Source organism: Ustilaginoidea virens, chromosome 3, assembly GCF_000687475.1.
Source record: "Ustilaginoidea virens chromosome 3, complete sequence".
In the NCBI taxonomy this organism is placed as follows: domain Eukaryota; kingdom Fungi; phylum Ascomycota; class Sordariomycetes; order Hypocreales; family Clavicipitaceae; genus Ustilaginoidea; species Ustilaginoidea virens.
This window is the reverse complement of record NC_057318.1, coordinates 883,643-906,064: the sequence shown is the minus strand read 5'-3', so window position 1 is coordinate 906,064 and position 22,422 is coordinate 883,643. Positions and strand designations below refer to the sequence as shown.

At 58.9% G+C, this 22,422-nt stretch overlaps 10 protein-coding genes across 10 annotated transcripts; 3 read left to right on the top strand and 7 right to left on the bottom strand.

Annotated features, from left to right (window-relative positions):
* Positions 1 to 1,532: 1,532 nt before the first annotated feature.
* UV8b_03527 (uncharacterized protein) lies at positions 1,533 to 1,976 on the bottom strand (the record flags this gene model as incomplete). Its single annotated transcript, XM_043141025.1, has 3 exons — positions 1,533 to 1,595; positions 1,663 to 1,755; positions 1,827 to 1,976. The coding sequence occupies 3 exons, from the start codon at positions 1,974 to 1,976 to the stop codon at positions 1,533 to 1,535; spliced, it is 306 nt and encodes a 101-aa protein (XP_042996959.1).
* A 1,210-nt stretch (positions 1,977 to 3,186) lies between these two features.
* UV8b_03526 (uncharacterized protein) lies at positions 3,187 to 4,159 on the bottom strand (the record flags this gene model as incomplete). Its single annotated transcript, XM_043141024.1, has 3 exons — positions 3,187 to 3,602; positions 3,674 to 4,073; positions 4,157 to 4,159. 3 exons carry the CDS (start codon positions 4,157 to 4,159, stop codon positions 3,187 to 3,189), a joined length of 819 nt encoding a protein of 272 aa, XP_042996958.1.
* A 1,748-nt stretch (positions 4,160 to 5,907) lies between these two features.
* Positions 5,908 to 8,720, top strand: UV8b_03525 (uncharacterized protein; the record flags this gene model as incomplete). Its single annotated transcript, XM_043141023.1, has 3 exons — positions 5,908 to 6,816; positions 6,925 to 8,169; positions 8,301 to 8,720. The coding sequence occupies 3 exons, from the start codon at positions 5,908 to 5,910 to the stop codon at positions 8,718 to 8,720; spliced, it is 2,574 nt and encodes an 857-aa protein (XP_042996957.1).
* Positions 8,721 to 9,278: 558 nt separating this feature from the next.
* On the bottom strand, positions 9,279 to 10,482 carry UV8b_03524 (uncharacterized protein; the record flags this gene model as incomplete). The annotated part of the gene is made up of 3 exons (XM_043141022.1): positions 9,279 to 9,362; positions 9,440 to 9,544; positions 9,799 to 10,482. 3 exons carry the CDS (start codon positions 10,480 to 10,482, stop codon positions 9,279 to 9,281), a joined length of 873 nt encoding a protein of 290 aa, XP_042996956.1.
* Positions 10,483 to 10,537: 55 nt separating this feature from the next.
* UV8b_03523 (uncharacterized protein) lies at positions 10,538 to 10,893 on the bottom strand (the record flags this gene model as incomplete). Its single annotated transcript, XM_043141021.1, has 2 exons — positions 10,538 to 10,763; positions 10,865 to 10,893. The coding sequence occupies 2 exons, from the start codon at positions 10,891 to 10,893 to the stop codon at positions 10,538 to 10,540; spliced, it is 255 nt and encodes an 84-aa protein (XP_042996955.1).
* Positions 10,894 to 11,177: 284 nt separating this feature from the next.
* Positions 11,178 to 11,712, bottom strand: UV8b_03522 (uncharacterized protein; the record flags this gene model as incomplete). The annotated part of the gene is made up of 2 exons (XM_043141020.1): positions 11,178 to 11,474; positions 11,635 to 11,712. 2 exons carry the CDS (start codon positions 11,710 to 11,712, stop codon positions 11,178 to 11,180), a joined length of 375 nt encoding a protein of 124 aa, XP_042996954.1.
* A 1,628-nt stretch (positions 11,713 to 13,340) lies between these two features.
* On the bottom strand, positions 13,341 to 14,039 carry UV8b_03521 (uncharacterized protein; the record flags this gene model as incomplete). Its single annotated transcript, XM_043141019.1, has 4 exons — positions 13,341 to 13,377; positions 13,439 to 13,558; positions 13,651 to 13,914; positions 14,002 to 14,039. 4 exons carry the CDS (start codon positions 14,037 to 14,039, stop codon positions 13,341 to 13,343), a joined length of 459 nt encoding a protein of 152 aa, XP_042996953.1.
* Positions 14,040 to 14,354: 315 nt separating this feature from the next.
* UV8b_03520 (uncharacterized protein) lies at positions 14,355 to 16,030 on the top strand (the record flags this gene model as incomplete). The annotated part of the gene is made up of 2 exons (XM_043141018.1): positions 14,355 to 14,427; positions 14,502 to 16,030. The coding sequence occupies 2 exons, from the start codon at positions 14,355 to 14,357 to the stop codon at positions 16,028 to 16,030; spliced, it is 1,602 nt and encodes a 533-aa protein (XP_042996952.1).
* A 642-nt stretch (positions 16,031 to 16,672) lies between these two features.
* UV8b_03519 (uncharacterized protein) lies at positions 16,673 to 18,532 on the bottom strand (the record flags this gene model as incomplete). Its single annotated transcript, XM_043141017.1, has 3 exons — positions 16,673 to 18,121; positions 18,254 to 18,384; positions 18,463 to 18,532. The coding sequence occupies 3 exons, from the start codon at positions 18,530 to 18,532 to the stop codon at positions 16,673 to 16,675; spliced, it is 1,650 nt and encodes a 549-aa protein (XP_042996951.1).
* Positions 18,533 to 20,836: 2,304 nt separating this feature from the next.
* UV8b_03518 (uncharacterized protein) lies at positions 20,837 to 21,455 on the top strand (the record flags this gene model as incomplete). Its single annotated transcript, XM_043141016.1, has 2 exons — positions 20,837 to 20,933; positions 21,022 to 21,455. The coding sequence occupies 2 exons, from the start codon at positions 20,837 to 20,839 to the stop codon at positions 21,453 to 21,455; spliced, it is 531 nt and encodes a 176-aa protein (XP_042996950.1).
* Between the last annotated feature and the right edge of the window lie 967 nt (positions 21,456 to 22,422).

Genomic DNA, 22,422 nt, shown 5'->3' with positions numbered 1-22,422 from the left:
GTGACAGGACAAGCAGGCAGAAGTGACTGGAGACTTGGCTGCGTTTGGCTGGGCGGCAAGATGAGTGCTAATTTATGACCCGGCAGGTTGAATTGATAGCACCCGAGACCCCAGACCAGACCAGCTGAGCTGCACTGGGCACATGGAAGGGTCAACCAGCTGCTGCCTGGGCGTCCAGAGAGCTGTTGACAGCAGTGATGGGCGGTCGGCCCGGGGGGGGTTTCGACAGCGCATTTCGGGCCACACCCTTTCTGTCCTTCGGTGCATGTGCCATGCAGATACCGGCTTGAGATGTACCGACACGGATTGACGGGAAGCTTGACCTTGAGGAAGCAGACTGACGGGTCGCTGCGTTGCCTCGATGGCCCTGCAGACCTTGATTTCGGCCCAAAGCACACGCACGCAATGCCGTCTGTCCCAATATCACGGGGGCAGAGATTCGGCATGGGTGAAGTTGACCAGAAGACCCTTTCCGAAACGACACCCCCCGTGTCGCCCTGTGGCGGCGCGCTTGTGGCTGGGATGGGATGGCCCAGCCGGTACGGGCTTGCCATCTCAACGGCACATCTATGTATCTACCAACGGGTTAGGGTAGTATGGTAGCAGCATTGCTCCGTACAGAGGGTGTCAGCAGAGTAGAACCAGACGCAACGGGCTTTTCTTTTTCCGACAGCGGTGGCAACGGTAATGCACCATCGCCATGAATAAGCCCGTCGGCCATTAGCAACGTCGTGGTCAGCGTTCCATGCACTGTGCAGCATCAACCACCGATACCGGGGGGGCTTAACCCTCCACTTTGCCACAGGAGAGCGACGACTCGAGCTGCAGCACATTGACATACATATTCCTCCAGCCTCGGAGATCAACGAGTATGTTTGTCGCCGTTGCTTTGCGAGCCTCCCAGCCTTTGTCTTTTCAGCCAAGCCGTTCCTCGCCCAATCGACGTGGCTCGAGCCCATCCGCGAATCAGTCAAACGTTTCCATCACCTGCGTTGTTTCGACCACTCTGCCTGCAGCGAGCTCGCTGGCAGCCCAAGGAGAGCGTCGTCTAGATATGGTGTCATCACGGACGTGACCTCTAAAGGACTCAAAGAATCAAAGAACAGGATCGGTCCCTTGCCGTTCTCGGTAGGGGGTGGGTGTAAGCAATGAGCCGTATAAAGAACGCCAGGCTACTAACGGGGCCTTGCACTTATCGAGAGATGTTTCTAGAAGGTTCAGTGGGGCTACGCCGTTGAGATATGTACGGAGTAGCCAACTAGGTAGGTACATAGGTAACTCGTCACTGCTCAGGCTCAGTGTTCAGTCTCACCAGTGATGAATCACGCCTGTTTACCGATTGTGGAAAACTGCCTCTGGATTCTTTGTCCATGACAACAGCGACAATAGCCAATTCAGCTACTGGTTCATGCCTCCTTGCGCCCTCTCTTAGACTCACTCCTATACTCACTCCCATACTCACTCCCATACCCACTCCCATACTCACTCCCAGACTCACTCCCGAGCCCCCGTCTCTCCATGCCTCGTTGACATCAACTACAGGTGACCGAGTTGGTCTTCTCGTCGGCCGAGCAAGCGTGGGCCGCCCCTGTGCACTGTTTTCGTGTCCCGGCTTAGTTTACTCCTCTCGACCAGTGTCCAGCACCAACAAGCGCAACTCACCGTCTGATTGCAGTTTGCAACCTTGACTTGGAATGACTTGCCGTCCTCAGTTTGCTTTATGTAATGGCACCTATTCGTGGCCTTGTCGCACAACTGAACAGCCATCATTAGTGACGTTGTTCCCCCGGATGCCTCGTAGAGCAGGATCAAAGCGCCAAGCTTACTCCCGCAAGGTCCTGCTCGCTGGGCTGGATAGGCAAGGGAGCCGAGGGTTTGCTCCAAGGAGACGCAGGCTCGTTGAAGAACTTGGGTGGAAGCGGTGTAAACGCCGCGCCAAGTGCTCCAAAGGCAACAGCAGCAGCAGCGATCCTCATAATCACAGCTGGGGCTACTTCGTAGATTCTTGCAAAGCTCTTCCGTGTTTCGAAATACCAGTGATGCCGACAAGCTCGTCAACACGAGTGGAGCATCCGAGGGGATGCTGCTCTTAAGTAGGAAGATGCGGCCCAAGGTTAAAACTACTTCCGAGCAAGTCTTGTGCTCGAGAAAACCAACCCCCCCCCCTCATCTGTTTCCATCTTGGATAAAACCGTTGGGGTTTGCCGTCATAGCGTGGGCTGCCAGAGGTTAAAATAACTCGACAGATATAAATACACCTCCCGTATCCGTTTCCTACGTCCAGCTCAGCTCAATGACTTGCTCAGGATGCACTGCCGGACGGATGAAAAGTCGGCGACCTAGAGGCGCCACGACCGGGTGAGATATATATAGTATGGTCGCTCGAGAAAACTTGGTGGATGATGGACTTGTCCTTTTTCTGCACACAATACCCCCCGTAGCTGTATTGTTCAGTGCGGCTCTGGGTATTGTCGTGCTGGAGAATAAACCGCCGGGTTTCCGCCGCGACAAGTTTCCTTCCTCGCGGGCACGAGCCAGCCGTGCCACAACTACCTAGGTAGGTTCTCATGACGCCGCCTGAAGCGCTTGTATCTATCTATCATGAAGCTTTGGGAAAGCAGGATCAACCTGAGCCGCAACAAAGGAGACAAAGACGGTTTGCTCCGTGACAACAGCAAGTCAAGGGGCAGTCTGCCGGCGCCTCCTTTCTTTTTTTGCTTCGTTTCGCGCCGGACAAGCCCCCGTGAACAGCCGCATCTTGTCTTCGCCCTTTGGCCGAGCGAGTAGTTTGTCCTTTTGCATTTTGAAGGGCCGTGCTCGTCTGAGCTGCTGAAAAAAGGTCGCTATTTTTTTTTTTTTTTTTTTCATCGTTCGTCCCAATCGGGCTAGAGGTTGGTATGGCTCTGGCTGCTTGAACTCTGGTACCGGGGTGGCCAGTCAAACACACGCCAATGGCGAGTCGGCCATGTTTGCTGGCGCCGACAAGTTGTAACTTGTGAGGCGGCACATCTTGTTGCTGAGGTATTGGATCCGGCTCACACGACTGGTATTTACAAAATCTGCACAGGCTAATCATGAATCCCAAAACAAATCAATCCTGCACAGCTCCGCGGCCCCATGACGCTTCGTTTTTCAAGCCGCCTCTTTGAAAAAATCACTTCTTCCCCGTCCTGCAGCGTGAAGCCATTACTCCGAGACGTCATTCGACGAGCCCTCTGTGCCCGAGTTGGATCCCATGACGGAGCTGACAAACTCGTTGTATCTGAACACCTCTCCCCTTTTGGCCCCCAGCTGCGCGCTGATATTTCGATTGAAGGCGCGCCTGCCGGTAAAGCCGCTGACAACTCGATCGACTTGCGCCTCTGTGAGGGGCTTCTCGCCAGGCTCCGGAGCCGTGTTGAGCAGCGCGTCTCTGAGATCGGTCCAGTCAACCTGGCCGCTGTCGTCGACGTCAAATGCCGAAAAGGCCGACAGCAGCTCTGCGCTTGGCGACAGCTCGCAAAGCGTCTCGGCCAGCGAATTGAGAAACGCCGCCAGGGCAATGGTTTGCGGCCTTGCCGGAGGGAAGAATTGCGTAACATCCGAAGCCCCGTTGGGGAGTCCTGCACGCGCATAAGCGCCCCGTTGCATGTATCGATTCGGGTGGGGTAAATAGCCGCAGACAAACTCATACCTAGCTGGCCCAGCATATCGGCCACATCCTCCCGGTTGACGAGGCCATCGCAATCTCGATCGAGAATCTGGAATCCATCGCGCAGCATCCTCACTTGCGCAGGCTGGAGCTGCGACAGGGCGGTTCCGCTGCCCAGAGGTTGCGTGGTCGAGCTGCTCATGGTGCCGGCCAGCTGTTGACGCGGAGCCCAGCTGTCCCGCGGGGTGGAAGGGGTGCTGCCGGTCCGCGAGAATCGAGATGCGCCGGCGGCGGCTGGCCCGGCCTCTGTAGTGGAAGTCGTCGGGGTAGAGCGTCGCAGTGGTGACGGAGAGGCTGGTGATTCTGGCCGACGAAACGGCGAGCTGCGGGAAGGCGGCGAGCTGTAACGCAAGGGGGAGGGCTTGTAGGGGGCAGCAACAGACTATGGCAAGCACCGTCTGCGTAAGTAACGAGTGGATGCGCGGCTCGAAGCCAAATGACTTTGGGTGGGTTCCTGGCTCTCACCATGTTTGGTGTGGCGGTTCCTCTGCAGAAGAATGCGGCGAGGGATGGAATGGATGGATTGGATGGTTGGCCAAGGAACCTGCTTGATCCAGGTGGAGTTTTGCGGGATTACGAGTCAGATCGGGGACATGGCAGTCCCCGAGAGATTCTGCTTTAGCCCGGATTCGAACGGATTCGAACGGATTCGAACGGATTCGAACGGATTGCGAACTTGGACCCCCCCTCGCGAGCCGAATTCTGGCGTGGAGACGAAAATGCTAAGCTACGCTCGAGATGGTGGTCGGTAAGGGTGAATGGGAGATTGTTTGCTGCGAGACTGAATGATGGTCTTGGGTTGCGTCGCACTTGGCAAGCCCCAGCCAGGTTCGGTCAACGTCAACTTGAGGTGCGTCAAAGGTAAACAAAACAGACCAGACCAGACAACGGGCAAGACGGGGTGGGCGGGGGTCACGCTGCAGTGGTGGCCGTGGTGGACGTGGTTGGCTGTGGTGGCCTGTGGGCCGTGGCACTTGGCACCAGGCACCTGGCCTGGGTGGGTGCTTGAGTAATGACGACAGCAGGAGCCCCCACCCTACGTCAAGTTCGCCAATGCCTTCTCACCAGCCCGCAAACATTTGACGGATTGGACATGAGGATCAGCGGCATCCGTGTCGGCCATCCTTATTGGGCCAAATCCCGCAGAGTACGGAGTACGGAGTGCGGAGTAGGGCCCGCTCATAACCAGCCGTCGTCGCTGGTGGCTGCTGGAAGGACGCGTGCGCGGTACTCGGCACTCGGTGCTCCCTACAGCTGCTGCCTAGGTAGGTATGCACTACATATATGGTTCAGACTGGACCTAGTTGACCTCTAACGTATCCCGCTAGGTGCCTACTACCTGCTACCTGCTACCGCCGACCACCACCACGAAACCACCAGACATGCACCCTCCCGCCCACCCACCAACTGGACGGCCGTGGACGGGTACTGTCTGGTACGTCGGCCCTTGGCGCCCGCCGCCGATTATTGACTCGTTCGTTGCCCACATCAAACAAACCATGCAGACCAAGACCAATTGGCCCAACCCAACCCGGCTTGCCCCTTGCCCCTTGCTCCATTGCCCCTGGCCCCTTGCCCCTCCCCTCCCTCCAGTCTCCTTCTGACCCTTATTCCGCCTTTCAGGAGTTCGACGCACGTCTGCATCACCTGGTGTGCAGGGCAAGTTGCGAGACGTCTGGCATTGTGCCTCGATTGCCGCCCCTCGTGACATCTGTGATCCGTCAATCAAAGCCCTTGCCTCGCCCACTCTCTCCGGCATCGTCGCGCATTCCGCCCGTCCTCCCCGGTCTCTTGCGACTTTGCCAGTGTTTCTTTTCTGCGGGCAGATGCATGGTCAAAAGTCGCTACCTACACCTCGGGTTCAAAATCATAGCCGCCGCTGCCCATCGACATTGCGACTTTTTTGAATCTGCCGCTATCTGGCCTGTTGGGAAAACTCTTGTGGTCGGATAGTCGCCGAGCCGAAAACGAAGCGACGGGAAGAATCCCTCGTCCCGGGCGATTGAAAGCGTTTGCAGCCCACGGTTTTGTCGTCAAACAACAGAAGCAGTCAACGCCGACCTGGCTCTGAGGCGGAGGGACAAGGACAAGCTTGGCTCTCCCCTTCTGCAGCGATTCATCGGCTTGTACTGATCGTTGCTCGAGATCATCTGCTGCAATCGCTATTGGCAGCGACCAAGGGGCAAAAGGGGGGGGGGGGAATTGATTTTCCCATGATGGCCGCCGCTCTGCCATACCTGACGCGGCAACCCGGCATGAATAATCAGTCCACCGTTTCCTTGTCCAACACTCGAGCTTCACTTTCTTCGTTTCCGTCGTCACGGTCGCCCTCACAAATATCCCAGAATTCTCGCCAAGGGAGGTCGCCTCATCCGCCGCCGACTGACTCTGACCGCACGTCCGATCCTACAAACAGTTCCAAGTCAAGGACAGAGTCACTAGCTCCATCTTCGCAGCATTCGTCCCTTTCGGCGCCGAGACGCGTAAACGTCGACTCGCGGTCTTCAAAGAGGCTGAAATCGCAGTACCCCAGAGGGACCGGGGAGAAGCATGTCGAGTACATTCTTGTGGCGTCGTTTGACATTGATCGCGGCCCCGTCATGGAGCATCAATATCCTCTAGCCATCACTGGAGACGAAAACATGCTGGCAGAGCTGATGCTTCCGGATCAGGCACATGCCCGGAATCAAGACTGGACAATATTCTTTCTGCACAAAGACACGAGTCAGGAAGAAGAGGATGCCGAGAGACGGGCAAAAGAACGAAGGCGGCGGATACGCAGAAGGAGACGGAACATGGAAAACGGCATCATTACCGAAGAAGAAGATGGGAAAAAACACGAGCAAGATGAGGCAGAGGCGGTCGACGATGGCAGCAATGGGGGCAGCGACGACGGCGACGGCGATGATGATGATGACGACGACGACGACGGCGGAGACGACGACGATGACGACGACGACGACGACAATGATTCGACAGACAGTGAACCCGAGGGTGGGGAGGGGCCACCGCTTATTTACGTGTTAAATCTCGTCAACACCAAACATGACAAAGCAGTGAAGCGTGGCGCTGTTGTCAAAGCCATGGCCATTTGCACTCGACATCCGTTTTTGCACATATACAAGGTGCGTTTCGAGTCCTATGGGCGGTGGGAGCTAAGGGGGGGGGGGGGGGGGGGTAAAGTGGTTGGTTGGTTCTGCTTCATTGTGCTAATCAAAGTATCCAATGTCAAGCCCCTTTTGCTTCTGGCGCTGGAGGAGTACTTCAAGTCTCCTGTACCGGAGACGCTGTCCATGCTCTACGATGCGGTAAACGCCATGGACCTGTCTCTGATGCCACGCCTCAGCATCCTGGAGAGACATCTCTTGCTGGCCAGTGACAGCAGGGATCTTTTCGTCGAGAAATTTGAACTGATGATCCAGATGCGCATAGCCGAAGACAAAGCTGACGGCTCGCTGGATAGACATGCGGATGATTCCAAGAGCCCGGTCAAGCCCGCCGGAATATCCAGGGCGGGGACGAAAGCCCACGTCGAAGGGGGCAGTCAAGCGCTCTACTCGGTCCCGCGGGATACCCACGAGTTTGAAAGCAAGGTCATGTACAAGGGAATCCCGATCCCCGTCAAGGTGCCCACGGCGGTCATGCCGGAGACTGTTGGCGACTTTTCGTTGATCAAGCTTATCCAGAACTTTTCCGACACGCATGCCAAGTCGCCGCAGCCGTTCGCCCTCCACCCGCACTTGACCACCAACGGGGCGAATACGCATCCGATCATTGTGCTGGTGAACGGGCTGCTGACGCAAAAACGAGTCATCTTCTTGGGCCACAACATGCCCTCGGGCGAAGTGGCCGAGGCGGTCTTGGCTGCCTGCGCGCTCGCGTCGGGCGGATTGTTGCGAGGGTTCACCAGGCACGCGTTCCCCTACACGGACCTCACCAAGATTGACGACCTCTTGAACGTGCCCGGGTTCATCGCCGGCGTCACGAATCCCACATTTGAGAACCATCCGGAGTGGTGGGATGTGCTGTGCGATCTGCCGAGCGGCCGCGTCAAAATCAGCACCAAGATCGAGCCAGCGGTCGTGACGGAGGGGCTCTTGTATTTCCAGCAGCAGAACCCGACCTTGGCCACCACGGCGAGCGGGCACATCAACAATGTCCAGGACCTCACCGGCGACGTGGCCTTCATGACGGACATTCTCAAGAGCATCGCGATTCGGCACGGCGAACGAGTGATTCGCGCAAAGTGGAGGGACTGGGTTCTGAAGTTTACCAGGATAGCCGCCCAGTTCGAGGAGAGCGTGTACGGAGCAAGCGCGCTGTACATTGGGAGCGAGGACGAAGCCATGACGCTTCCCGGCGCCGGCGGCCACGGGTACGTCTGGTCCGACGATGCGGCCAAGAATAAGGAGCTTGCCGGCAACGTGACCCGGATCGAGGGATGGCGAAACACACGCAGCTACTACAGCTATATTCAAGTTGGTTCCGACTCTCCCGGGGGTGGGGGGGAGGGGGGGGGGGGGGAGCGCTCCCCTCTGAACTGAAGACGGAAAAATTCAAAGCTGGCTGACACTTTTTTCTTTTTTTTTTTTGGTTCCGTTTTACGCAGGATCTAGCGCAAATGTACACGATCCGTCCGCTCAAGGGGCTCGACCTGGGGCACATGCACGACCGCTTACGGATGCAGCGGCTGTCGCCCGCGCAGAGCAAAGACATCTACCTCACGCTCTGCAGACACATCCACTCGTACGACGAAATCTGCCTGCTGCTGTCGGTCGCGCCGGAATCGCACGCAGGTCTGTTCTACCTCGCCCTCGGCCTCTTCCACCAGGACCGCGGGGTACGCGTCAAGACGAGCGAGCTGCTGGGCCGCGTGGCCGAGCACGAGGCAGGGCAGCACTGGTGGAAGAGCCTCAGCCGGTTCGAGAAGCTTGCGTACGAACGGATCCGCCGCGAGGTGGACGCGGACATGCGAGCGAGGCTGGAGAAGGAGGGCTTGGGCGCTGGAGCAGAGCGCAGGATCAGCTAAGGGTGTTTGCAGAGTCGCATTGCGTTGCGTCGGTTGCAATGCATTGCGATGCATGATGGGTATTTATTCGTATCTCCTGGTCCTGTCTCGTTTTTTTTTTTTTTTTTTTTTTTTTTTTTTCAACCCTTTCATTCTGCTATTTTCATATGGAATATCTTGCCTTTGGCGGCACATTATTATCAACCACCTGGGCGGCGTTGTCATGGCACGGGATCATCAGGGGGACTCGACTGTCGAAAGGGGACGGCTGGGCTTCATACAAGGGATACTGGCTTTTAGCCTCTGCGTCATGATTACACGGGGGGGAGCATGTAACCCGGGCATGTAACCGGGAGCAAATAACCGTGGAGGGATGTTGGTGTTTCGGACGGCAAGCTGCGTTGAGTACATGATGGCTGGTTCACCCCAACGAGAAGGAAAGGGGGGGGTTTGGGTGCGCAGCCAGCCAGCCAGCCTCTGCCATTTATATTCGATAGGAAAATCACTTTTGGTCGATTCGCAAACGCGGTCGCAGTCGCGGTCGCGGTCGGCAAGCCAGCAGCCGCGCGGGTAAGCCACCTACACCAGGCCCAGCGCCTTGGCCGCATGCAGGACGTGGTCTCGGCCAAAGGTCGACACGAAAAAGTACGAATGGTCGTAGCCCTTTTGGCGCCCCGGTCAGCCAGTCGGGTCCGCGTCCCGGCGTCAGGTTGGGCGGGGGGGGGGGGGTTGAGGCAAACCTCTTGGTAGCGGATCTTGACGCCGTCGATGCCAGCCGCCTCGACCTGCCTGGCAAAGTTTTCGGGGAGCAGCTGGCCGGCCTTGTAGAATTGGTCCTCGGTGCCCTTGGCACATTAGCCCGCCTTTGCTTTTGGTCACCGTCTTCTGGCTGCCTCACGCTGCCTCATGCTGCCTCATGCTGCCTCATGCTGCCTCACGCTGCCTCATGCTGCCTCATGCTGCCTCATGCTGCCGCCAGGCGCAGCAAGAACCCAGCCAGGCCAAAGATTTATTTCCCGAAACACATTTTCGAAAGAGTGTTTGGGGGGGGAAGGGGGGAAATGGTCAGAGAAGAAAGAAAACGGGCCGCGGCACTCACAACGTCAATCAGGCAGTTGAGCGGCCCGTCCCACCGGCGCACCAGCTCCGTCGCGTCGTGCTGCCTCCACCGGTCGCGGTCGTCGCCGAGGTACCCCGCAAAGGCCTTTTGCCCCCACGGGCACTCGCACGGGTTGCAGACGGGGGCGAAGGCGCTCACGCTCCTGTAGCGGCCCGGGTGGCGCAGGAACAGGGTCAGGGCGCCGTGGCCGCCGACGGAGTGGCCGGCCAGGGAGACGCGCGACCCGTCGAGCTGGGCGAAGTGGCGGAACAGCAGGTCCGGCAGCTCGCGGGCCAGGTACGTCTCCATGCGGTAGTGGGCGCGCCAGGGCGGCCGCTCGGCGTCGAGGTAGAAGGAGGCGGCGGCGCCAAAGTCCCAGGCGGCGTGCTCGCCGGGCAGGCGGGTGCCGCGCGGGGACGTGTCGGGGTAGAGGATGGCGAGGTTGAGCGGCGACGCGTGGGCCTGCAGGAAGCCCTTTTCGGCGCAGTTGTCGGGCGAGCAGGTCAGGCCGGAGAGGAAGATGAGCAGGGGGGCCGGGTTGGAGGGCGAGGCGGCGGGGGGGAGGAAGAGGTTGAGGGCCATGGGGGTCTGGGTGGCGGACGAGCGGTGGGAGAGCTTGAGGAGGCGGCCGTGGCAGGAGGCGATGGAGGCGGTGGTGGTGAAGGCCGTGGCGGGGGACGCCATTGTTGGTGACGAGTGGTGGTGGTGGTGGTGACGGATGAAGGCTTGGATTGAAGATTCAGCAGATGGCGGTGATGGCGGTGATGGCGGTGATGGCGGTGATGGCGGTGATGGCGGTGATGGCGGTGATGGCGGTGATGGCGGTGATGGCGGTGATGGCGGTGATGGCGGTGATGTCGGTGATGGCTGGTGATGGCGCTGATGGTTGGTAATAACCGGTTGGTGATGGGTAATGGTTGGTGATGGTTGGTGATGGTGACTGACGCCGGGTGACGCTGGTGATGCTGAGGGGTTCTGGTTGCACAAGTATGTACCTATGTGTGTACCTAGTGTAGCCCGGTACGCAGCACTGTAGTCTTGGCGGGATGAGTGGCGCGGGGCGTACCCCTCCCCAGGGCTGAATCTCCGAAACATGTCCGCGGCCCGCAATAAGCAAAACGCAGCAGCAAAACCGCATCGAGCATTTCAATCAAGCAGTCAATTCAATTGATGAGACAGACCCTGCAGGCCGCTGCGCATCTGCAAGGCGCACTGAGCGTCCCTCCTCCCGCGCATGCCAATGCCGAACCATCCCCGCCACAGGCAAAGCTACGCCAAAAGTTGATCGGTGCAAAAACCACAACCGCTAAACCGCATGATTCGAAAACATGATCCAAATCATGATCCAAATCATGGATCAAAACATGATTCATCCCCCCCTAGCTGCTCCTCTTCAGGGAGCAGTCGAAGCTCTGGATCAGCGTGTTCCAGCCGATAGCCCCCAGGTCGTACTTGTGCTCGTAGCCAAAGTCGACCTGGCCAAAGGTGCAGCCCGTCGGGCTGGTGCAGATTTGCCCGCAGTCGTACACGCGCGGGAAGCAGAAGAAGTCCTCGCCGTCGACGGCGAACGTGCTGGTGTTGCGGCGAAAGGGCGGCGGGAGCTGCTGGCACCGGTCGAGCGCGTAGACCTGGTGCTCGCACAGCCCGGTGGAGTTGGGGCCGGTGCAGAGCAGGACCTGGGGCGTTTTTTTTTTCCCAAACCGTCCGTTAGCACACGTGGTCTGGGGCAAGGGGGGGGGGGCAACTTTTTTTGCTCTTTGCGGCGCGCGGGCCGGGGGCTTGGGAAACGGGGGGTCTTGGTCCCATGGTTTCTTGAAGGGGGGGGGCTCGTCGTACACCTCCCACGGCACGCTTCGCAGCGGGGGAAGCGGCAACGGCGGCGGCGGATGCGAGGGCGGCGGGTGCGAGCTTCATCATGGGCGGGCGGGCGGGCGGTCGGTCGGTCGTGGTGGTGAAGCTCCATGAACGTTGGCGCGTACGGGGGTCGACGGCTGCAGGGCGTTTTATCCCACGGGCCGGGGGGGGGCAGGGTCTGCCGGTGCAGGGGGATGGGGATGGGGATGGACGACTTGGCCGTGGCGAGGAATATTCAGCGTTGCGTGATTGCCGTTGTGACGGGGGCTTTGCGTTGCTGCGGCGTCTTGTTGTACGACGGTGCGGTGGGGGCGGCGGGAGCAGCAAGCAGCAGGCGGCAGGCGGCCCAGGTGCACACCTGCCCGACGTGACGAGCTGGGTTCCAATGGCTGCATTGCCACGGCCGGGTAAGCTCGGCTTGTTTGTTCTGCCGGCGCGCAAGCACCCTGGTGCCACCGGCAAGAGAAGCCCGGGAGGACGCCCGGGGTGACGAAGCAGCCGAGCCATCCTCGCTGCATGTCGGTCGACGCACCAAACTGCCAAGTGCCGATTATGTACCCGCTGCGTCATGCCCGGCACGGCACTGGGAACAAATGCCGCCCGTGCTACCACTTCGCCGATGCGCTTCATGCCGTTTTTGCTCAAATTCCTCCAACGGGACCTTGTCTGGCCCACGCGGCATTCATGACGTGGCGCTGACTCGTCCGTCTCCCGCAAGCACGCCATTCTCCGCTTCCGCTTCCGCTTCCGCTTCCGCTTCCGTCTCCCGCCAGCCGCTGGTCTCGGCCTGCCACACCCGTCGGCTCCCCTGCTGCAAGCCGCAGGCAAACCAGGCAAACCAGGCAAACCCGTGTTTCCCGCCCGCCGGCTGCGTCGACGTGCGCTCACTCGTGCGACTCTCGCCTCGTAACCGTGACATGATGACTTTTTTTTTTTTTTTTGTTTCGCGCGTGGCACGGCGTTCTTGGCATGACGGGACGGGACCTTGCTGGGCTGACACTCTCTCTCCGGCACGTCAGGTGTTTCCTTCCCCAGCTCCGGCCGGCTCCGCGGACCCGGGGGCCGTCGGGGTGGCCGCCCTCCATCATGCAGCGAGACCGCTGACTCGCCGTGACGGTGACGGGCGTTGAGCGGCGCGCAATCGCGCACCTGGCCTCGAGGTCGGATCGACTCCGGGCTGGGCAGCCAGCTGGAGAAGCCGCCGTCTATTTGTTTTCTCTCGCCATCTTTTGCAGATTTGCAGTACTCTGCTCGCAGGCAGGCTAGCTAGCTAGCTATCTATTCGACGACTAACGACTCGACGCCACGGCGGAAACTCAGGCAGCTTCGTAGCCGCCAGCCAACCAACAGCGCAACCACCTCCTCCCGGAGCTCTTCTCCCGGAGCCGACTAACCGTTCCGCGCAGAGCTGCAGATGTTGCCGGGGGCTAAGCAGCGGCAAAACGCACCACTTGCCCGGGCGCCACATCCTGCAAGTTCCCTTTCTTCATCTCATGCCCATTTATTCCGTCGACCCAAAATAAAAAAAATAAAAAAAAACGCCAACGCTCATGAATCATTACAGGCAAAAACCACCCGATTCGGCACTGGCTGGCGACGATGCAGCGAGACTGCGCCAACGCGCCTTTGACAGGCTGTTTCCGAGCGCGCACGCGTCCCTTCATACCCCTCATCTTTCTTGCCAAAAATCATTGCAGCAGCTCTTCGCACGTCCAGTCCTCGTAGCTGCTCCAGGTTAGCCGTCTCGTTCCCTGGCGAGCCGTGTCCGCTGAAACCTGCTACTTACTACCCGTCCGGGAGGTACCGTCGCACAATCAGCGGAATCTTCTTCTCCCGCAGCTCCTTGATGGCGATCTGGAGCGGATCCGTCTCGCCTTCGAGATCCACCAGCACCGGAGCGTTCATGCTAATGCCACCAAAGCAGCCCGCCCCCCAACAGCGCCGCGTGTTAGAGACCCATCGGACCGCCCGTTGTCGCCGTGCCTGCCAAACTCGTACCTGATTTGCAGAGCTCGCGTGCCCAGAATGCGCGCTCGCTCGTATTTCGTCATGTAAGGCGTGGTCGTGCGCTCGTTCTCGGGAATCTTCTTGTCCTTGACGGATTTCTCGCCGCCCTTGACGGCGTTGGCCGCTGCCGAGGGGTCGCCAGAGATGACGACGTGGTCCGCGTCGTCGCCGTTGTCGGCCCGCTCGCCGTCCTCGTCCATGACCTCGGCTTCGTAGTACTCGGTGATTTCCTCGTCTTCGAGAACCGGCTCGTCGCTTGGCCGGGGCAGGTTTCGTCAGTCTTTGATGCAACACCCCAACGTTTCCAGCTGGCGGGAACGCGTCATCAATCGAAAAACTCACCCGCCAACGCCAACGTCATCATCACCAAAATCGGACATTTTCCTTTTTTTTACTCAATCTCTTCCTTTGCGAAAATAGGAGTGCGGCGTTGGGAGCAGTTTGCGCGGGAAAAGCTTGTCGCAAAGACGCTGTCTGGAGGGAAACTCGGTCTAGTAAAAATTGCAGAACCCCTGGGTTTTGCCGTGGCTTCCCCGAGAGCAAGCCTTGGCCATCGTCACCCAATTTGTTCTCACCGCCTCACATTCTGCCGGCCCCGTCTCCAGCCCCGAAAATAAATTCACCGGCTTCGGCTCGATCAACAAAAGTGCAAAGGCCATTGCCCAGTCGATCTGCTCCGGCATCACCTCGCGACCATGGGCAAACGAGGTGCCGACGCAGAAGCTCCTGGAGCTTCTCCATCCAAAAAGCTGCAGACAGGCAGCGCTTGTATGTATCCATCCATCCTCATCTCGAAAACTGCAGGCAAGCCCGCCACCAGCACACCAGCTGATCTTGCTTAGGCGATGATGATGATGATGGTGATGATGGTGATGATTATGATTATCTGGATGACGACGACCATGATGACGACGACAACGACGACGACAACGACGACGACGACGACAACGACGACGACGACGACGACCACACCACCGCACAGACACCAACCTCTGCAGGCGGCGCCGACACGCCCACCACGGCGCCAACCACGCCGCGACCCAAGTTCCCCTCGGACTTGAAAACGCTCGCCTGCACCTGGCCCGGATGCCCCAAGACGTTCAACCGCCCCGCCCGGCTGAGGAACCACCTCAACTCGCACACAAACTCGCGGCCGTTCAAGTGCCCCCACGACGGCTGCGACAAGGACTACATCGAGGACAAGCACCTCAAGCAGCACGTCAAGGCGGCGCACACCCACGAGCGCAGGTACGCCTGCCCCGTCCCCGGCTGCGGCAAGGCCTTCGTCACCGGCACCCGGCTGAAGCGCCACCAGGCGGTGCACGCGGGCGCCGACCGGTTCCGCTGCCCCCACTGCGGGCGCAGCTTCCGCAAGCGCGAGACGCTGGCCAGGCACGTCCGCAAGGAGCACCTGCGCGTGCCCGCGTACGCGTGCCCCGCGCACGGCTGCGCCGAGGCCTTCGACTCCAAGCCGGCGCTCAAGCGGCACCGCGACAGGGCGCACGGCCACGTCCGGTTCTGGTGCCTCGAGTGCGGGCTCAGCAGGCCGGCCGAGGACGGGGAACCCCCCCCGCGCGTCGGCTTCACCACCGAGCTGCTGCTCCAGGCGCACATGAGGAAGGAGCACCAAGACTGCCTCTTTTGCGACTTCAAGCCCGCCTCGCGCTGGGAGCTCGACCAGCACGTCGACATGCACCACTCGGGCAAGACGGTCGAGGACCGCAAGACCATCGCCTGCCCCCACGACGGCTGCGCCAAGATGTTCACCAAGAAGTCCAACCTGAGGACCCACGTCCGCACCGCCCACGAGGGCTTCCGCTTCGTCTGCGGCCAGCTCCCGCTCGCGGGGCCCGACTTCCGCGGCTGGTCCGACGACCAGGGCTGCGGCCAGACGTTCAGCACAAAGGTCCGCCTCGAGGACCACGTGCGCTTCATCCATCTCGGCCAGCAGCGGCCCCGGCTGTCCAGGCCGCAGCCCCTGGCCAACCCCGCCGCCCTCATCGACGAACTGTCCGGCGTGGCCAACGCGGCCAAGCAGTCCATCTTTTGCCCCCGCTGCCACCAGGGCTTTGTCCGCCACCACGACCTGCAAGTCCATCTCGGCAGACACCACCACCACCACCACGACAGCCGCGTGCCCAGCGACCCTGCCTGCGTCTCGTTGTCGGATGGAGCCGACGCCCCGCCGGTACCTGCCGGGCAGGACCTCGAGCAGCCCCCATGGCCGGGCGGCATGGAACAAGCCGACGCGCGCGCGCCTGCGCCAAGGGCCGACGACTGGCTCCAAGACGTAGAGAACATTATGCTGCTGGCGCGGGATGTCTCCCAGGATTCGGATGCGAACATTGATCCTAGCCTGGTCGGTTCATGATTTTCATTGGGCAATCTGCTCGGACCCTGGGGTCATGAGCCTGCAGATGACTGCTTTCCCCCCCGGAACCTCGTTGACCCCGTCCCGCAAGCGTTTGGCCTAAACGTTGCCCCGACTGAAACAAGATTTCGCTTGGCCCCAAAGATCAACGTCGAAGCTCCCAAAGCTGATATAACCACGGATGGGGAAGAGTTCTCGTGTTGCCAGGCCGGCGGGGCCGATAGTCACGAATTTATGACGGATAGAAAAGACGTGTCTGAATAAAACTCTGCATCTACCTCTTTTACCAAACCACGCGTCAAAGCTTGCTCCCGTTTATGAGCTTGACCTGACAATACCATCCGTTTGAACTCTGTTTCCGCAAGGAAAGGACCCCTTTTGTGCTTTTTGCGAGGAAAAAAAAGAAAAAAATGTCAAAAAGCGATCCCTAGTGGCCACCCCAACATCAGGTCAACAACAAGACGTCGTTTTCGCATCATTGACTCCCGTTGCGCCAGATCGAAACCTAGGTTTTTGCCCTCTTGAAGGGGGGAACAAGGGAACAAAGGGGAAAGCGGAAAGGAAAATAACTACACAAAGCCCAACCCGAAATCAGGTCGACTTGACCAAACCCGTAGTACCCAACACAACAGCACAGTGAATCTAGTGCGCCGCAAACAATGCGTTGCTCAGTCCCAGCAACGCCATACCCAAGAAACCAAAGAAGATGCACAAGTTTCGATTGTGGTTCAGGCTCAAGCCCTCGACGAATAACTGCAATCCCACGCTGACCATGATGCCCGATGTGCTCGCAAACAAACACGCGTACACTACGGCGTTTGGCGCAATGTTGGACCGCTGCGCCAGCTTGAACCACAGCGCAGCCAGGCCGGCGCCTACAGGCTGGGAGAGCCCGCCGAGAACGGCGGACCACGCCATGGCGCGCCAGCGGGATCCGAGAGCCATGTACAGGGGTAGGCACATTGCAAAGCCTTCCGAGATGTTGTGAACAAACAAGGCCATGAAGACGTTGAAGCCGAGAGCAGGGTTGGCGTGGTTGGTGGCGTAGGTGATGAAGCCTTCGGGAAACTTGTGAAGGGCAATGGCGATGGAGGTCTGCAGACCGATGGAGAGGAAGGCGTTGGCAGGGACGTGATGGTGGTGCTGTTGACCTTGGACATCTTCCTCATCCTGCTTGACGGATGGACAGCAAGAGTAAGGGCCGGTTTCCAGTTCAGTCTCTTCGTCGGTGGGCGACAGCAGCTGCTCTCGGGACGCGGCCCTGCTTGTTTGAAAGAGGGGGCTGACGGGTCGGTCAAGTTGGGACCCGTGGTCGTGGCCGTCGGCGCCGTGGAACAAAGACGCGGAATGAGGGTAGAACGGGCCTGTGCTAGTTCGCAACAGGACAGATTGGCGGGGGCCGCTGTGCGAAGACCGCTGAGACGTTCGTGTGGAGAGGTGTTTGAAGCATTCCTGGCCACAAGGATCCGTGTAGCCGTAACAGGAACCTCCCTCGTCGCAATTACATTTGGTGTCCTTGACAAATGACATGAGACGCTTCTGGACGTCGTACATTGACGGGCGACGAGGGACGGCTTCCAGATCGGTTGTCGCGCGGTGGCGCACAGCGACCAAGGGACTGGCAGCCCGTTGCGACGATTCATCACCTCGAACTGAGGCCTGCCTCTTCTGCGATTGATGGGATCCATTCACATCCGGCTCGGCCGTCGACGACGGCAGGAGAGGTGTCGACTCGGCGGCGGGTGCGAACCCGTTTCCAGGGCCCTGGTCGACGGCAGCCAGCTTGTTGGCAGCGAGTGCTTGGGACGAGCGCGGCCGGGATAGTCGTCTGCGGGCTCGGCTAACCCTGGATTGTCTGCGGTCATGGTTACACAACTGACCGTCCTGTGGGGGCCGATCGTCATGTGTGTGGTCACAATCGACAACGTGGGAGGGGATATGCCGGTGTAGAAGACGCGAAACGGCCTGGATGCCAAAGAAGCCTGCAATGAAGCAAGCCATGATGACCAAGCCCGCCGACAGATCATCCCAGCCGTCCTTTTTGAGGTAGTCTTTTGACTCGGGCAGCATGCTGTACAATGCGGAGAACATCTGCGCAAGAAACGAAATGCGTCAGCTGGTGGGGAAACTAGTCCGCATAGTCGTCCTCCTTTGGTTCCTTCTTTTCGTCTTTTCTTGTTGGGCAGAGGCAATGGAAATCGGGTTCATGTTGCAGTATCTCACCATGACGCCGAAGCTCAGAGACAGCGAACTCGCCAGGAAGACGTTGCTGTCCTGGATGCGAAAGTTGCGCTTGCCTGGAATGAGGCGGACAAGGAAGTCGACGCAAACAATCGAAGCGCCAAATACGCATGCTTTTCCCGGTGACGGCTTAGTAGCTCTTCGACGACGGAAATTCAAACGGCCACGAGATTCGCGGAAATAAAACGCACCTATGCCACTGACAACGCACATGATCCATCCTCTGGTGTCATTGTCGACACTCTCAGCAGCCAGCTCCATGGCTGGCGACTGCTCCTCACTACGGATTGCAAGGAAGGTTGAACTACGCAGCCATATGATTGCTGTAGCGGCGTAGAGCTGACGATCCGGAAAGAAGGAGGGGGGCGGCATAGGTGTTATAACTGTTCTGGGGCGGTATTCGACGATAAAAAAGGCTGGCTCGTTGAGGAATGAATCGTCGAGCCACAGAGACGACGCTTGGTTGAGATGCAGCCGCTACAAGGCACCGGAGAGGGGGGGGGGGTTCGTTCCTGTGGCGTCGCTGACGTATCGACCGACGGGCACCCGTCAGGGATCCGAATCTATTCTTGAACAATGTGAGAAGGAATGAAGCCGGGACGTTTGCCGCAATGAAGCTAAGCAAAACAATGCGGGGGCGCTAGAATGATGATGTACTGTAGTATGTGGCAGCGGCAGCGGCAGTTTTCGATGGGACAAAAGAGCACACAAGACTCGGCGCTATCGGCCATCGACAACCGACGACCGCTATCGACAAAGGCTACCGACAAAGGCTATCGACAAAGTAGGCGGGTCGTCTACGAGACGGTTTATTTAGGCTGGGAACGACGAGAGACGAACACAAATGCGCGAGCCGAAAGACAGGAAAATGCCGGTAAAAATGTACCCGTGCAGGAAAGGGTGATGTCGCCAGGATGGACGACCGAGGAAGTTGGCTGAACAAGCTCGACGTTGAACAGTTCTTCATGCGCGGGACAACTTGGCAGTCAAGGAGGAGAAGCGCTGGAAGAAGAAGAAAGGGCAAGAGTCGGAAGCCGGCTGTGGTGAGCCATGCAGGGGTGGCGGCGTCGGGGAGGATCAAGGGCGGGAGGTTGCACGGAGTACTACTCCGTACGGCACGCGTAGCTCGACATTGTCAAAATTTTTGTCCATAGAGGTTCTCAAAACCGGTGCGTGCTAGTTGACAGTCCGTGACCGCTTGCTGGTGGCCAACGTCGTCCCGGGACTAAAAAGGTCGCCGAAATGAGTCTTGTGTTTCCCTCTTTCGCTCTTTCCCCCGCGATGAAAGCTGCACGGAAACCAGGTGGATTCGAATCGTTTCCACTATAATCCAAAGCGTGATGGACGCGTCTGTGGAGTCATGAGCGACGGACGAGTGCGTGGTGGTGCGCCAGAAGGGACCAGACTGCAAGTGCCCATGGCCCAGGACGTCTGCGGCAAGGTTCGGTTCAGTCTCTGCAGTAAAGCGGCCAAGGTGCACCAGACTGACTGCTTTCCTAGGTATGTATGCACATACACAAATACATGCATGCATACGTACAAACATAGCATGCTACGGAGTACACGGTAGGCAACGGTTGGGGAGCACTTTCCCAATTGTTCACAATGCGAATCGAAGCCATCAATCACAATCCCAGCCGCCATCAAAGCCCCGCCAAGGCCCCGCCAGGGCCCCGCTAAAGCGCCGCTGAAGCCCCGCTGAATGCCCATCGGGAAGAGCACATGCAAGCAGGCACCGATGTAGGTCATTCATTTCATTTGTCAAATCTGTCAAATCCTCCTCTTTTGAATCTCTGCTTCCCATCCTAATGCCCGACGCAGGTATTCCGGCCCCGGGAAAGAATCCTCTGCAGATGATGCTCATGTTGACCATTGCACGGTCCCCGACCGTATCCCTGGCCGGCTTGGAAAAACAACCCTTGAACCACTCGGATGGATCATGCAGACATCAAGGTGCCTGACCCGGTGCGGCCATTGGCGAACCCACATACCACGATCAAGAGGACGGGACACGCCAAGCTTGTCAAACACGAGGGAAAATTTGCCGCCGACTCTTGTCGCGCCGCTCTCGTCGTTGATGCTTGCCACGCCCGGCTCGACCTCATGTTCCCATGTCCGTCCACAGAGGTTCTCGCAAACGCCACCTCTTGGCGTTTAGCTGGACTAGGCCCGGGCTGGTGGGGGAAAACGACAGCATGGGGCTTGCAAGCTGACTGCAAACTTGTCTTGCGCTCGTTTCTTGGACCTACATAGCACACACACACACATACATATATGTATATATATAGCCTGCAGAAATATCCAATAGAGTAGGGCACTTGACGATTCAACCAGCAGAACAAGGGGTGGACAAAAAGCCATTTTGCGTGCTTGACCGTCCGTGACGACCTCGTGTGTAAATTCGCTGCCCTTTGTCAACTGCCACGCGGAAGCTTCCTTGTGCCTTGCCTGCTCCGTCAAATTCCCGTATCAGAACGCATTCAAAAAAAAAAAGAGGGAGAAATGTTGCTAAACTCGCTGCTTCTCTGTCTCATCGGCAAGGCTGCCTGTGTGACAGCCCAGACCATGACTGCCGCGTCTGATGCTACCTCTTCCTCTGCCTCCATGCAGCTGCCTCCTTCGCCGACTGGTTCTGGACTTTGCCGACTACATGGTGACCACTGTAAGTTGGTGACGTTGTCTCCTCCCTGGACCCGGGCATTCCCCCTCCCTCGTCTCGTCGGTCAGGCAAAAAGACTGATTCAAGTCAGGGCACTGTCACGCTTCTTCTACCGCTGCCGTCGATACCGTGACAGCGTCTGGTGCCGGGTCGTGCCAGCCGCACGATGATCACTGGCATTGTCCCTCCGGCGTGTCCCAGCCCGCTACGCCTCCCGCGCAGACTCAGCCCGGGGCCTCGCCAACTACAGGCGACGACGAGCACGACCATCACGGCCCGGGAAAGGAGTGTACTCCCGAAGGCGACCACTGGCACTGCCCGACTGGCCTCTCCGCACCGACTGACCCTCCTACACCGGTTGCCTCCACCACAGCCGCCAGGCCATCCATCTCGGGGATCACTGCTGCAGCTAGCGCCACAGCTTCCAAGGCCCAGGGCAATAGCCGGCCCAGCTTCTTTGGATACGCCGGCGCGGCGGTTGCGGCGTCTGTGGGGGCTTTTCTGCTGGGAACAGTGACGACTTGACAAGGGGAGCATCCTGGGGCTGCAATGGGGGAGGAAGCACGGTGCTTGAGGAGATAACGTGTATGTAATGCTGAGATTTGTACGTTCCCCAACCGCCAGTCCCATGTTGGGAGGTACAAGACTCTGCTTGCACAAGCCTGTCGGCGCGCAAGAAGTCCAAGTGTCCACCACAGCGTCAGAAGATGATGTTCTTTATCAAGTCGGGCCAAGTAGACCGCAGTGAGCTCGATAGTGCGAGGTTTATATGCCGGTGCTCACTCACATTCACTCCCATCATCACCGCGGCCTAACCATGCGAAGAGGCAAGGCGGGCAGCAAAGGAACGGCGCAGAGCCTGTCTGCTTGCGCCGCGCCTTGGCCGCAGAGTTCACGGTCGACGTGGCCTGGTTCGCAGAGCAGAACCCGCGGACAGGTGACTTGGCTCTGTGGCGGTCCCGGCGCCGTGGGGCTTCTTTGCGTGGTTGCAGACGGAGTGACACGGGATCCCGTGATGTCGCACAAGGGGCGCCAAGTCACAAGCTGCACGTCGGGCATGTCTGAAGGTGCCGCGGAGCTGGGCGAGCCAGGGCCGCGACCACGAGCCTGCGCTACATGGAGGAATCGGAGACGAAGCAAAGGGCTGAACTGCGCCCCATGGAGCATGGAGCATGAAGCGACGATGGATGTGCTCTGCGTACGGGAGTAACTCTGCAGTAACAGGTACCAGCATAACCAAGCTCTTGTTCAGCGGAGCCGGGCACATGACATGGCTGGCGCCAGGCTCAAAGGGAAGGAGCCCCAGGGTCCAAGCCAGGTCCCCTGACCCACTCAGGCGGAAGCTGCCCCCCCCCCCCACTGGCGCCTGTTGACTCCACCAAGTCCCACTCACTCCAACCACCACCCATCGCAGCTTTTTATTTCTTTTTTTATTCGATTTTTCCCTCCTCGCGCTTCTGCCTTCCCCCTTTCCGAGTTGCCTCCAATACCC